This window comes from Falco cherrug, chromosome 10, assembly GCF_023634085.1.
Source record: "Falco cherrug isolate bFalChe1 chromosome 10, bFalChe1.pri, whole genome shotgun sequence".
In the NCBI taxonomy this organism is placed as follows: Eukaryota; Metazoa; Chordata; class Aves; order Falconiformes; family Falconidae; genus Falco; species Falco cherrug.
This window is the reverse complement of record NC_073706.1, coordinates 18,769,774-18,784,390: the sequence shown is the minus strand read 5'-3', so window position 1 is coordinate 18,784,390 and position 14,617 is coordinate 18,769,774. Positions and strand designations below refer to the sequence as shown.

At 53.5% G+C, this 14,617-nt stretch overlaps 1 protein-coding gene across 3 annotated transcripts in view; it reads left to right on the top strand.

The window, feature by feature from the left end:
* Positions 1-2,562: 2,562 nt before the first annotated feature.
* NUP160 (nucleoporin 160) overlaps positions 2,563-14,617 on the top strand; it is a 28,774-nt gene continuing 16,719 nt past the window's right edge. For 2 of the 3 annotated variants that reach the window (XM_055721806.1, XM_055721805.1), the window contains exons 1-13: positions 2,568-2,806; positions 3,010-3,220; positions 5,791-6,013; positions 6,259-6,337; positions 7,179-7,293; positions 8,037-8,195; positions 9,174-9,251; positions 9,466-9,563; positions 10,398-10,482; positions 10,952-11,020; positions 11,771-11,854; positions 12,706-12,876; positions 12,991-13,090. In XM_055721806.1, the coding sequence (XP_055577781.1) occupies positions 2,604-2,806; positions 3,010-3,220; positions 5,791-6,013; positions 6,259-6,337; positions 7,179-7,293; positions 8,037-8,195; positions 9,174-9,251; positions 9,466-9,563; positions 10,398-10,482; positions 10,952-11,020; positions 11,771-11,854; positions 12,706-12,876; positions 12,991-13,090 (1,675 nt within the window). In that variant the 5' untranslated portion in view covers positions 2,568-2,603. Of the gene's footprint in view, positions 2,807-3,009; positions 3,221-5,790; positions 6,014-6,258; positions 6,338-7,178; positions 7,294-8,036; positions 8,196-9,173; positions 9,252-9,465; positions 9,564-10,397; positions 10,483-10,951; positions 11,021-11,770; positions 11,855-12,705; positions 12,877-12,990; positions 13,091-14,617 lie in introns of all 3 variants that reach the window. The other variant, XM_055721807.1, reaches the window with a different exon arrangement.

The following is a 14,617-nucleotide window of genomic DNA, read 5'->3' as shown; positions in this document are numbered from 1 at the left end:
GGCTCGGCGCGGCCGTCGCTCCTGGCCCCGGCTGGCACCGCCGGTGCCCGGCAGGCACAGCCTGGGTGCTGGCACTCCTGCCCGCAGCATCGCGGTGCCGCAGGCGGTGCGGCACGACAGGGGTCCCCATGCCACAGCAGTGAGACCCCCACACACCACGGCAGCTGTGACGCCATGCCCGGGTGGGACTGGAGCCCGAGCCCACGGTGCAGAGTGCCCAGAACACGGTGGCATCAAGCCCGCAGGGCTGCCAAAGCCTCTTAGTGTCCCGCGCCCATGGCGTCCCGTGTGGCCAGCAGCCACCTAATCCCACCGGAGGGGTGCAAGGCACCCCGCTCCACATGCGACTCGGGGTCCCGGTGTGGTACCCCCGTCCCAGCTGCCAGTGCACGCACAGGGGTCACCATCGTGCCCTGCACCCCTCAGCTGGGCCTGGGGTCCTCCCCAGCCCCATGGCTGCCTGTACCGGGTGTCTCCCAGGACCCCCAGTCCCCTGCCCTCCCTGGGCACCCACAGCCCTGCCCCATGGCTCACCAGGGCCCTCCACCCCTATGGCCCCTCCAGCACCCAGAGCTCCTGCCCCACTGGGACCCATGGCTGTGGGCACCCCAGCACCCAGAGCTCCCACCCCGTGGGCACCCAGAGCTCCTGCCCCACCGAGACACATGGTGCCAGCCCCACCGGCACCCACACTGCTGGGCACCCTGGGACCCACGGCTCCCTGTCCCACTGGCACCCACAGCACTGGGCACTCCAGGCCCCGTGGCTCCCTGTCCCAGAGACCCACGGCTCCTGCTCCACTGAGACCCATGGCTCCCGCCCCACTGGGATGCAGTGGCTCCTGCCCCACCGGGACCCACGGCTCCTGCCCCACTGGGATGCAGTGATTCCTGCCCCACGGGGATCCACAGCTTCTGCCCCACCAGGATCCACGGCTCCTGCCCCACCGGGATCCATGGCTCCTGCTCCACTGGGACCCGCGGCACCCCCATGATCCACAGCGCCTGCTCTGCCGGGACCCCCGGCTCCCACCCCACCAGGACCCCCGGTGCCGGGCACCCCCGGGGACCGACACCTCCCGCTCCACCGGGACCCCCGGCGCCGGGCACCCCCGGCTCCCGCTCCACCGGGACCCCCGGGGCTCGGCAGCCCCCGCCCCCCCGGCCGCCCCCCCGCTGCCCCGGGCCGCACTCACCGCGCGCCGCCGCCCCGGCCCGGCCGTGCCCGCAGGAAGCGGCGGGAGCGCCCCGGGGGCGGGGACTGCGCCCGCCCCGCCCGGCCCGGCGGCGGCTCCGGCCCCGGCATCACCCCCGCCCCGCCCGCCGCCCGCACGGCGGACAGTCCCGGTCTGGTTCCTGTACGGTCCCGTACTGTCCAGGCCCGGTCCCAGTACAGGCCCGGTACAGCCTCAGTACAGTCCCGGTACAGTCCAGGCATGATCCCAGCACAGTCCCAGTATGGTTCCCATACAGTCCCGGTACTGTCCTGGTATTATCCCAGCACAGTCCAGGCATCATCCCAGTAGAGTCCTGGTATGGTCCCAGCACAGTCCCAGCCGGATCCTGGCAATGTCCCTGCACGCACCGAGGCGCAGTGTGGGGGGACACCACGCCCACTGGGCCACCCCATGGGACCCCAGCCCAGGGGGACATGGTCACCAAGGGGCAGAGCCCGCAGGTGCTGCCAGCCATGGGGCAGATGTGGGGCACCACCAGCGGGACCCCCTTGGGGCCAGGGCAGCGCAGGTGCCAGGGGCAGGGGGATGCACCTGGGACCCCCATCCCTGCCCTTCCCAGCGTGGCCCAGCTCAGCATGGCACGGCACCGCTGTGCCACCGGCCCCAGCTCCTGGGGGTGCTGCAGCACCCAGGGTGCTCCAACCCCTGCGATGGAGCAGGGGGTAGGCAGAGCCCCCGGCCCAGGCGCAGCACCCCAGCGCCCCATGGCACGCACCGCCAGCATGGGGCTGTCCTGCCGCGGCCTCGTGCTGCCGGAGCAGGGCTCCCGCTCAAAGGCAGGATTGTTTGGGGCCAGCACGGCGTGCCCGGCCGGGCCCCCGGCACCACATGGCATCGGGGGGCACCGTGCGCACCGTGCTGGCATGGCCGGGCTGGGGGGGCAGAGGGGTCCCCGCCGCCCTCGCTGGGACACCGGCACGTGCTCTGCCAGCAGCCTGGCCCCGCGTGCCTGACACGCCGCGCCGGCGGCAGCTGGGGGGGGGGGGGCGGGGCGCGGGCGCTGCTCCGGCCTCCCGAACCCAGATCCGGTGCCCTGGAGATGCCCCTCTCCCCCCCCTTCCCAGGCCCACCCCCTATATCCCCTCCCCATACCCCATCCCCGGGACACCCCATATCCCCTCCACACACCCCATCCTTGGACCACCTCCCTTTCCCCTCGCCCCCCAGATCTTTCTTCCACAAACCTCCTCTGCAAACCCTCTCCCCAAAGCCCCCTTCCCCAGACACCCTGTCCCCAGACCCCCCGTGCTGCCCCCCCGCCCGCCCACCAGGGGGCGCAGCAGCACGCCCCGCCCCTCCCCGGCACCCCCCGCGCCTCCCTTCCCGTGATGCCCCGTGCGGCCGAGGCGGGAAGGCAGGCGGCAAGATGGCGGCGGGCTTGACGGAGCGGAGCTGCCTGGAGCTGAGCGCGGCGGCTCGGGGCCCACCGCGGCGGCCTCAGGAGGTGGCTTTTAGTCCCCCGGGGACGCTTCCGCTCCCAGCCGGTCGCTATGGGGACAGCGCGGGTGGTTTCTGCTACCAGGAGAGCGCGCAGCTCGCCGCCGCCACCAGGAACCGCTTCGTGCGGTGGTGAGTACGGGCCCGGGGGCAGGCCCAGTCCCAGGCCCGGCCCCAGGCCTGCCCCGGCCCCCGCCCCTTCCGCGGCTGGGCCTGGCCCCGGGCCCGGCTGGGGCCCTTCTCTTTGTGCCGGCTTCACTCCCCTCCTGCTGGGGCCCACCTCTCCCCCCACCCGTGCCCGCCGTCCTCACGCCTTCCCCGGTCTCTTCCCTCAGGACCACATCGGGAGACACGGTGGAGCTGGTGGAGGAATCTCTGGACGTTAACTTGCTACACAATGCCGTACGCCTCCGCATCCAGGGCTGCCCGTTTCTGCCGGGCGGTGTGCACCTCTGCGAGGTGCAGAGCCACTTGGTCATCCTGCTGATCACCGGGCAGACGGTGCATCGCCTGCTCCTGCCGCATCCTGCCCGCATGTACCGCAGCGTGAGTACTGGCATGGCCTGCTGCCTGCCTCTGTCAGCCACCTGCCTTGGTCCTGCCCCAGCCCTCAGCAGAGCCAAGTGCATTTCGAAATAGCAAAAGCCTTGGCGTGCTTCTCAGCACAAAGTACTGCTTCCCACCCATACCACTTTTGGCTGTGACAATTATTTTGGTCGTGACATAGTTAATTTTGGCCATGATGGAGTTAATTTTCACTGTAGTAGCTTGTGTGGTGCCAGGTTTTGAATTTGTGACCAAAAGAGTGTTGATAATGTGCTAGTAATTTAGCTTTTGCTGAAAGCAGCCTTCAAGGCCTTCTGTTTCTCACTCTGTCCCCCATGTGAATAGATTTGGGGGTGTGCAGTGGTTTGGGAGGGGGCACGACTGGGCAGATGACTTGAACTAACCAAAGGGATGTTGCTTGCTGAATAATATCATTCTCAGCAATAAAAGGGAAAAGAGGGTTTCAGGGGCAGTTAGCCACCTTTTGCTGGGGAGCGGGCTGGGTGTTGGTCTATCTAGCCTTTGTGTCCCTGGTTTTGTTTTCTTCTGTCTTCTCCTTGTCCTTCACTTATTAAGTGATTATTTTGGTTTTTTTACTTTAACCTTGCAAGTTTTCTTGCTTTTATTCTTCCATTCCTCTTCCCCCATCCCACTTGTGGGGGGAGTGAGCATGTGGCTGTGTGCTGCTTTGCTGCCCAGCAGGATTAAACCCCAACACTGTCTTGTTGCAGGGCTTCACATAAACCCTGTCACCACAGTTGTGCCCATCACGTGTGGGCTGGCTGTAGAAATGCTGGAGGTGAGCTGCTGATAGGTATGAAGCTCGGTGTTTCCTGAGCCCTTTCCAATTGGGCTGGATTTTTTTCCCTGCTGAGCAGACTGTATACTGCTTTTGACCGGAATGGAGTTGGTTTTCTTTGCAGCAGCTCACATGGCACTGTGTGGTGGATTTGTCACCGCAGCAGAGTTGGGGACACACCACTGCTTGAGCTGTCACCGAGCAGTGCGTGCATGGCATTGTCGGCTCATCTGTCACCAAGCAGTGTGTGCATGGCATTGTCGGCTCATCTGATTCTCATGCTGCCCCCCAAAATGAGCTGGCTGGGGGTGGGCAGGAGGCTGGGAAGGGGCACAGCCCACCCTGGCCAAGGGGATGGTCCCTGTGCCATACATGGTAGTGTTCAGCGACACGGAGGGGAGGGAATTGGGGCAGGCGACCGTTGCTTGGTGCCCGGCTGGGCATCACACTGCTTGGAGGAGGTGGTGAGGGACTGCCTTGGCATTGCTGGGTCTGGGTTTATTTTCTTCTCCTTCCTCTTTCCTTCACTTACATGACCATCTTTGTCTTGACCCCCGAGTTTTTGCTGCACTTATTCTCCTGTGCTCTGCTGAGGCCTGCAGCTGATGACAGTTACCTGCCAGCTGGATCAGTCCATCACGACTGATCCGATTCATAGCTCTGTGGTGGGGATTTGTACCCTCGACTGGAACCCTCCTGTGTGTCCAGAGGCACAAAGCTGGAGCATATCAGGCTCTCTTGAGCTGTGTGGAAACTCTCTGCTTTAGTTACTCTCCAAACTTTTCTAGTTAAATTTCTTTGTAGATGTTATAAACTGCTGAACTCCCAAGGCCTCTGATTCTTGGCCAGATAGAGCAGGTGTGTTCATCCGCATGGGGTAGTGGAAGTGAAAACTACTGGGGAAAAGAGTCAAATAAGAAAAACAAGCTGGAAATCTCTGGCTTTGTTTGGGACTGAATGTACTCAGACCACATGCTGGGGAGGCAGAGGCTGTAGGCATTGGATTCGCAGCGTTTGCCCCAAAGCTGAGTGTTTCAGATTGGTGATTAGGGCTCTAATTTTGTTGAAACTTGGTGACATAACCTGAAATGAGGCTCAGAGGTTGGAGGTGACTCTGCTGGAGGTCCTGGGGGCCCAGCCCTGTGACAATGGGGACAAATTACACTTTGAAGGTAGCAACTGAGTGCTTCAGAGGAAAGGCTGGCTGTGTTTGTAACTTGCCCTCTGTACATAGCAAGGTATAGGATATTTTATCTCATGTGGAAGATGGATCCTATGCAAAATTTACATCACGTTTACCTGTTTGCTGTGACTTTTTCTCTCATGTCTGCTTCTGGTGTGTCTTGTCAGGTGCCTTTCCTCGCTTGGAGAGCTTATCTCTTGCTTTTACAGTTCCAGACAGCTTTGCCAAGGGATGATGCTGTGCTACTGCAGAGCTGTTTTTCGCGGAACTCATTACCAGCATTTTGCTCTGAGCTGTTTCAAAGCAGCTGATGGACTGCAGAGCTCCTTTGGGAGCGTTATAGTGTATGAGGGAGAGAGCGAGCAAGTATTCTGCTAGAAAATGGCAGGTTTTGAAATCCCTTGCATATCTGCTTGTAAAGGGTTAACAGTAAAGGAAACGGGAGTGGTAGTGATGAAAGTCCTTAACAGAAAAAAATCCTTGTTATCAAGTAGCAGTGTGGCCATTGCCATTCCACAGGTGTCTGGTTGTTTTCTCTGTGCCTTGTGTATGTGTGCTCAGGATTTGTACTCTGCCGTTTCCCTCCAGGACCTGATAACAGAGAGCCAAATGCAGTCCGTGTTTACAGATATCAGCAAAATCAACTTCAGAGATCCTTCCAATTACTATGTGATTCCCAGCGTGCCAGGCCTGGCATCTAATTCTGTCGCCTCAGCGGCGTGGCTTAGCAGTGAGGGGGAGGCTCTCTTCGCTCTGCCCTCTGCTTCAGGAGGGATCTTCGTCCTTAAGCTGCCTCCTCACGATGCACCTGGTAAGGAGCGGGAACAGGCTGCCTCCTCGCATCCGCCTCTGTGAAACACTGCTCAGTGTAGCATCCCCTCTCCCAGCTTTGAACTTCTGTTGATTTTGATTTTTTACGTGTCTTAACATATTTCTCCACATACATACAAGCAAAAGCTTTCCTACATCATGCCTGTGAAGCCCCTTGCTGGTGGCAGTGAATATTTTGTTAACGGGTACTCAACATGTTTCTTAATACCACTTTTATTTTGAAAGGAACAGTTTCGGTTGTGGAATTAAAACAGAGCTCGGTGGTGCAGCGTTTCCTTACTGGTTGGATGCCAACTGCCATCAGGTTAGTGTCTGGTGATGAATAAGTGGAAATAATTTTGTCTTTTTCGATTCCCTCACCTAGAGTTTCTAGCTGAACTCAAAGGCAGGCAAGTCAGCATCTATAAATACTCTGCCAAAAAAAGTTAACTGGGTCACAGGAGCTATCGCAGTACGGAAGTTGGGACTTGAATGCTGGATTACTTCATCTTAATGGGGTCCTGCTGATTCTGTATGTCTGTGTCTCTGAACATGTTATATCTAGTAATTGGCCTCCAAGGATTTGCCCAGGATATGGCTTGCAGCCAGCGCAGATTAAGGATTACAACAGTTGTATGTTCTTGCCCTTGCTCTGAAATGTCAGGCTGGTTCCTGACCGGCAGAGGTTACGTGTGGGTGACACGGATGCTCTGTGTGCAAGCTGGGCTCAGTGTTGGATTGTAATTGTTATGATGTTTCCGACAGCACAAACAGATTTAGGGACTGTGACTCGGAAATGGGAGCGGGTCTCCTGGTGCCATGAATGACTTTTGACCATCAGTGGTGCAGTGCTTGGGGCTGGTCGGATCCTTACCTCCCTCCATGTCCTTCGCCCGCATTCTGCATGTGCTAGGCTGGGGCTGGGGAAGCCAGGGTTGTGTTTTGGCTCTGCCAAAGCAGGTGAAAAACTGGCTGTTACCGGTGTGGTGGGCTCCTCTGCACCTCGGATGCTGACCAACACAGTCCTGAAACGCGCACTCTCCTCCTGGTCTCACACCACTGATTTATTTGGTTTTAGACACAGTGTGATAGAAACCCTGTGCCATGGATTTATGTGCTAGCCTTGATTTTCTTTTAAGCTGTTGAAATAAGCTCTGTATTTTCAGAGGTGACTGTGGCCCATCGGACCTGCCTATCAGCCTCTCTGTTCACTGCCTAGATCACGATGCCTTTCTCTTTGCACTCTGCCAGGACCATAAACTTCGGATGTGGTCCTATAAGGTGAGTGAAGCCTGGGTTCAGGGGGGCAGTGTCTTCCGTCACTGCTCAGGCGATAGTCTGAGGCTTAAGGGACAAAGGCTTGATCTGCCATCAAATTGTCACTACAACCTCTGCACGCTGGGATTCAGGGCAGTTTGTGAGAACTGTTGTGGCGTGTGTTTGTAGCTGTGTTTGGAGAGCGAGTGGGTTTTCCTCTGCAGCAAAGCCTTGTCCGTAGGGTAAGAGGCAGTATTAGGTTATTTACAAACATACTGGAGCGTTCAGGAGGGCAGACAGGAGTGCTTCAAGGGCCGAGGAGGCACACCAAATGGATATTCTACTGCTTTAGCAGTAATAAGAGCTTCTTTGTGACATGGCTTCTTGTCAACAAGAAGTTAATAAAAGCCTCTGCTTGCTGCATGCCACTTGCTCCAAATATCAGTGCCAAAGCTAATCGACCAGGGCAACTGCTTTCACGGCTCATCTGCACTGGAATGCGTGCGTGCGTTATGGCAGGGAGGGGAAGCTTTATCCTCCGTGCTTGGACTCTGAAAGCCCATGTGCTTGGTGGGAGAGGGCACAGGTGAGATGAGAAGAGCTAAACAGTGGTTTAGGTGCGCACACATATGGATGCTTTATGTGCATCCTTTAGAAGAAGATCTGGGTAGCCTTTGGCCAGGAAGGGAAGGATGAGGGAGAAGCGTGGTTTTTTCAGTCCTGCATCTTTCCTGTGCTGTTTTCCTGAAATCTTTTATTTTGTGTAGGACCAAATGTGCCTGATGGTTGCAGATCTGCTGGAGTTTGTGCCGGTCAGCAGGGACCTGCGGCTTGCAGCTGGGACTGGGCACCGACTGCGACTGGCCTTCTCCCAGTCCCTGGGGCTTTACCTCGGTGTGTACATGCACGCACCCAAGCGAGGGCAGGTATGGAGGGACAGGGCTTCCTCGCTGTGAATGCATCTTTCTTGGGCTGCATGGAAAATACGTTGTTCCTCCTGGCATCTGGGTCTGTAAGGCAAGAAATAGGGAAAAGCTTCATGGCTGGTCCTCTGGGGAGAGCAGTACTTTCTGAATAAACATCTTTGCTCTCAAAACACTGCAGGATACATGTGCCCTCACCCTGGGAGTGGAATTCTCTGTGTGACTAAGCTGATCTGTGAGCACTTGTTCACCTCTTGTTCCAGTAGGATCCCGAAAGCACATATGTGCCGTGGGAAAAGGAAAGGTCTGAAAGGAGCTAAAAGCCTGGAAATACTGATAGTACGTGTGTGTCAGGCTCCTGGGAGCGTGCGCATGCGTCGCTGCCTTGCCAGACGTTGACTTCTTTAGAACTTCTGCTTTTTGCAGTGAATAATAAATTTAGCAGGACAGGAATGACGGCACAGAGTAGTCTCATCTGTTGGACAGCTTACTCTTTGCATTCTCCAGGGCATTCGCGTACAGAGTAGAAGTGTGTATTGTGACTTCTGTCCCACTAGCACTCTGCTTGCTCTGGTAAGAACACGCAGAGCTTGGTTAGCAGCAAGTGGCTTGGGGATTTTGGACTTTTCCACCTTAGTGTCCTTACTTGCCCGCACTGTGTTGTCACTAGCAGTGCCCAGCAGTTACTGCCCACGTTACTGGTTTTCTAGTTTAGTCTTTCAAAAGACAGCTAGAAATCCTTCAGGTTCAGGCAGAGATGAGTGTCCTTGCTGAGAAGACTGAAGGCAGCAACACCAGTACGTGGTGCAGAAGGTCAGCTTGGCAGGGTCTGTGGCTCAGCTTGGCCCTCCTGCCCTTGGCCCTTTGGGGTCTATTGACTGTAGCATCAGGCGAGGGGAGGGACTGGAGATGAGCTTCCCCATGATGTGCTGGTTAGTGGCTTACATTGTTTAGCAAATTACTTATGAGGTGTGTTTGTAGTTCTGTGTCTTCCAGCTGGTGAGCACGGAGAGTAACCGCTACAGCCTTGACCACATATCCTCCCTGTTCTCCTCGCAGGTGAGTGCTGGGGCCTGGCTCCCCAGAGGGCACTGAGACGATAAGGAAGGGGTTGCTTACTGAGAGATCAGAGGCCTGGACTGCCTCTGTGAATAAAGAACTGTTCCCAATGTTTGGTTAAATGATACGAGGGAATATTTTATTGCTGTTAAGTACACGTGTCTCTATTGTACGTGAATTTATGATAAGAAAGTAAATTTGCACTCTCTCCTAGGAGACTCTCGTTGACTTTGCCTTAACCTCGTCTGAGATCTGGGCGCTGTGGCACAACGAAGAGAACCAAACCGTTGTGAAATACATCAACTTTGAGCAGTGAGTTTCTGTGCTGAATTGGTAGCGTTGATAGCCTCGTGAGGGTATCTGCGGGAGCAGCTCTGCATGCTGCTCATTAAAAACACTGATAGAGCTCTTCAACATTTCTCCTGTCCTGCTTTGCTGACTGAAGTGTGTGGAGGCGCAGCGGTACCTAGTTCTTCCTATTGTTTCTGTGTTGCGTGCACCACTGTGTCTCAGTGCGTATTACATGGAATTTTATTTTTCTTGGTTCTGTTTTATGATAAAGCTACAGCTCAGCTGCAGGAATGTGAAAAATTTAAAAAGCCAGGCAGCAGGCTTGCTGGAAGTGGAGTCTGCTGTGAGTGTGTCAGAGGGAGGGCTGTACTTCACCGACAGCTCCTTCAAAACATAACCAGCTGGTCTCTTCCAAGAAAGATCATGTTTTGAGGAGACCAGTGATGTGAAAGAATCATCCCTGTCTTTATAAGGATCCTGAGGAATAGGATACAGGAAGCTGAGAGGGCAGACTTGGTGCATAACCAGACCAGGGAGTTAAATAATGGGTGAAAAAGTGCTGTGAGTGTGTGCAAGTTTAGGCAGAAGAACCTAATGGTCAGTCTGAGAGAGAGTCACCTGGTGAGCACATCCAACCTGTTCTGCTAGTTTAGAGCTAAGGATGCCACCGTTAAGCTCTCCTGGCTAAATCTGTTGGTTGTTATTAATCAAAGCTCCTGTTACCAGATCCAAAGGGTTCTGTAAAATCTGTGATTGCTGGTGGAAGTGACAGGTTTAGTTCGGGTGGCTGCTTCTGGGCTCATTGTGTTGGAGCACTGCAATGCAGAACTGAGTCTGGTTCTGTTTTTCTTCCAGAAATGTCGCGGGACAGTGGAACCAGGTCTTTGTGCAGCCGCTGCCTGAAGAAGAAGTGACGGTTCGACACGATCAGGACCCCAGGGTGAGCCAACTATGAGATAGCAACAAGAAGTAATGAGGCTGCTCTGTCCAGGAGAACATGAAGACAGTTCAAATGTACAAATTGTATTGATTCGGTCTTAAAATGGCTCCAAATTAAAGGGGACAGGCCTTAGCCTCTATTACCACAGCATTAAAGCACTAAGCATGGTGATGAAACCAAAAGTTGAGGGATGAGAAGAATGTGGAGTCACTCGAGGGAGCCTTGAGACAAGACGTGTATATAAACAAGATCTGGAGCATGCGAGAAGCAGTGTTTGGTCACTTCAGGAACTGTGAAGGGGCTGGTAGGGGGGAGGTTCGAGCAGGATATGGGAATGAACTCAAGTTGGAAAGAAGAACAGATCCAGGGGATGAGTTTGAGAACAGGAGTAAGGATCAGAAGCAGTATCTTAAATGCTCTGCTCCTGACACATATGTTTTCTTAGATTGTGATCTTTTTCTCTTTGCAGGAAACCTACCTGGAGTATCTCTTCATGCCTGGCAGGTTCACAAATGCAGCTATCCAGAAGGCTTTGCAGGTCAGTGAGAGGGCATTCTGTGCACGTGCTGCTCGGCTTCATCCTTCCTGGCTGTTTAGCTGTGAGGCAGCAGGACTCCTTGGGGCTCTTGGCAGGCATCAGTTTGCATTTGACAGTTTGTAGACCTGTCAGCAGTCACTGAAGCAAGTTAGCGGCTGTTGTGCCATACTTCATCCAGTGTGTGTGCTGATGCTGGGAGGCAGAATGTGGTTTCCAGTTTCGGGGCTTTCTCCCCCTTAGATAGCAGAGAGGTTGCTGAACTTGCTTTGCAGTGCCTGCTGCTTTAGCCAGGGGAATAGAGACTCTCTCAGCCCACTGTAGTGGTCTTTTTCAGAATATATCTGCTCGGTTCTGGCTCCTCTAGGGCTGTTAAGGGCAACATGCAGTGCCTTTTCAGGAAAAATGGAAAAGCCAAACTTCTGCTCCTGCGACTGATTCTTTGTGCTGTGACCTTGTTAGAGGCCTATAGCAAGGTACAAGAGAGCGCTGCTGTCAAGGTGTGCGTCACTTCTTTCCTTACATTCTGGTGCACTGCCTACCCGGAAGCTTCCTCCATTTCCACAGGAAGAGTGAAGCTGGCTGTACATCTGTGTACCCCACATTCAGCAGCCAGCCATGTTTTTTGATGCTTTCATTTTGCAAAGCACTGGCTGACGCTCTTGTGTTTGCTTTACGTCACTCAGTACTGCTTGAACCCTGGGGAGACAGCTCTCTTGCTTTAAAGTAAAAGTTCACTCTGTTGCTTTTCAGATCTTTTCTCAAGGAACTGAGAGACACATGGATCTGACGTGGGAGGAGTTAAAAAAAGAGGTTACTTTAGCTGTGGAAAGTGAGGTGAGATTTTCTTTTTTTTTTTTTTTTCTTCATGATGTTTTGTGCTTACATCTGTTGTATGCAGTATTGTGATGGTTCAGTGAAGTTAATGAGGTGCAGAGTGATTCCAGGCCTTGTTTTGTCCTTTCTCTCTCCAAAGAAGTTGCGTACATTTTTTTAAAAAGTACAAATCACCATCCTTCCTGTCTGACTTTTCCATTCCCTCTTCTTTTTTGGAGTCCTTTCTCAGTGTTCTGCTGTCTCTGCTCCCTGAGTGCACTTCACTGGTAATGCATCATATGGTGCCCATTCCCAGCTCCCTGCAAATGGGTGCTATCACTCGTAATTTTGGACACCAAAGATAATCTGCTTAGGGGACCCATCTGAAAGATCAACTGGCTGTCCTTTTGGGTCTAAATTTCCCCCATTTTATCCTGCTGCTCCAGATTTTACTTTGATATGCTTGACTCTGTAAGCCAGCAGTCCTACCACCTGCTCTTCATCCTTGAGGCTGCTTAGAGTATTACTAGAAAGTTTACAAAAAAGGCTATACGTCCTCTATAGCAGTTGTCATGCACAATATTTTTAGAGAGGCCTGCAGTGCTGCCCTTTTTCTTGATATCATTGGTGCTTCTTTGTCTAAGGTTGTATCGATACGGTTCTTGTGAGCTTTGTTCCCCTCGCTGTTTGCTGTGTGATTCAGTGCTGTAGGAAAGGTGGTGGGGAAGAGAACTGTAGCTGGTGTTTATAAACCTTAACCATATAAAGGTGTGACACTAGTCACGAGAGACAAGACAGCAGTCTGAATGCTACAGTTTTTCTCTCTGGTTCACTGCCTGTATTCACCTGAAGTCTTGTTTTGGTCCTGCTAGTTCCAGAGCAGCGTGACAGAATATGAGTGCTCGCCGGAGGAGTTCTGGCAGCTGCAGGTGGAGTTCTGGTCCAAGTTCTATGCCTGCTGCCTTCAGTACCAAGAAGCGCTCTCACGGCCCCTGGCCCTGCACTTGAATCCCTACACCAGCATGGTGTGCCTGCTGAAGAAGGTGAGACTGAGCGGCGGTGGCTTTTTGGCCTCTGTGGCCAACTGAAGCAGTGATGATCTGACAGAGGTGTGGATCTGGGGACCTCAAAGAAGGGCTTTCTCCTCACCTTTCTAGGGCTCCCTGTCTTTCCTCATGCCCTGCTCCTTGGTGGACCACCTCTATCTCCTCTCTAATGAGCACCTCCTGACTGAGGACGATGCTGCAATCTGTGATGGTAAGTGAGATGTGGAGCTTTTTCATTGTTGGAGGTTTAACACTACATGTCAGGGAAACCCTAGACAGAGGGAGGGATGCAGGAGTTCCCAGAGGTCTCTTGAAGTGCTCCTGACTCTTCCATAGTTATGTACATGGAGCTAGTTTTTTTATTTTGGCACTTGTAGGGAGTTTTATTTTGTGAAACCTGCGATCGTGCTCACACCAGGAGTTAGAAAGTGGTGTCAAGGCTGCAGTTCTGCCATGATCCCTTTCAGATAACTTAAAAAGGAAGCATCTCAGATTTTGGGCTGCGTGTTGCTCCGTGGTAAGGACCTGCATTGGTGGATCCTTTGCCCTTGTAGCTTTATAAACACTCTGTGTAGGCTGCGGTTAGCTGGTGCCCTCTTCATGCCAGCTCTGTGTGGGGCAGATCTGCTGGGTTGGAGCCCGGTAGTGTGCTGGTGGGGAGAGTGGGGTGCAGTGTTTCTGACCATGTGGGTGACCCCACCAATATGAACCCTCCTCACCATTATCTCGGCTGGGTGCTTGCTCAGCTTTTCCATGCCCACTGAGAGCTGTAAGACCTACTCTGACACGGTCCAAGTGGTTCTGTTTGTAAAATTCCCCAATCTCTGTGTCTTGCTGATGGAGTAAACTCCTTTCGAAGATTACAGATGAGAAGGAAACTTGTGGCTGGGCTCAGCTGCCCAGTTCTGCAAACTTAGTTTTTAGTGCAATGTTTTTGTATAAATGTTTTCATGTAAGCACTGGAGAGGGACCGTGCTGTTCCTTGTCTCAGCGGAGTAAATGCCAGAGTGTGCAAAACCTGTCGTTAATATTGTCGCCACAGTGCCCTCTATGCTTTACTGGCTGTGGAATGACGTTTCACAAGAAAAAGGCAACGGAAAATGTTACCTAAGCTCTACTTTCATGCTCGAGTGATCTTTATATTTTTTATAAAGAAGACTTGTCATCCATTTGGTTGAGCTATTTCTGGATCTGAGGGAAGGAAAGCTGGAGGGCTGGGTTTGGGCAGCTAGCAGTTCCTGCCCTGTCTGTTTCAGACTTCTCAAAAAATCTAACTTAATTTTCAAAACGCATACATGAAGGATTGCATTGCAAAGCAGTGATTTGAACCCTCAGTACTGAATTTTCAGATCACTCCTAAGACTGTGAAAATCCTCTCGCAGCTGTGAGAGGTGGTGCTGCAAACAGATAGCTGCTGAAAGGAGAGTGCTTTCTGCTTGGCAGACCTAAGTTGTCTGAGCCGTTTGCTCTGGGTTTTTTTTTCTCTTATGGCGCACTAATTATTTCCTTTCAACCTGTGGCTGGAGAAAATCCCTTGGAGGAAATTTCATTGTTTTCTTGTTGCATCAGTAGTTTTTACTTTCCAAATATAAAGCCCAAATCTTTCTTTGTTAACCTCTAAGTTTTAATTTGGCCTCATAGCAGGGAAGGGGCAGTTTGGCATGCAGGATTGAGACCAATGTGCTGCTAGTTGTTTGGTGGTAGGAGCTGAACTAACTGGTTTTTGAATGGCCCTCCC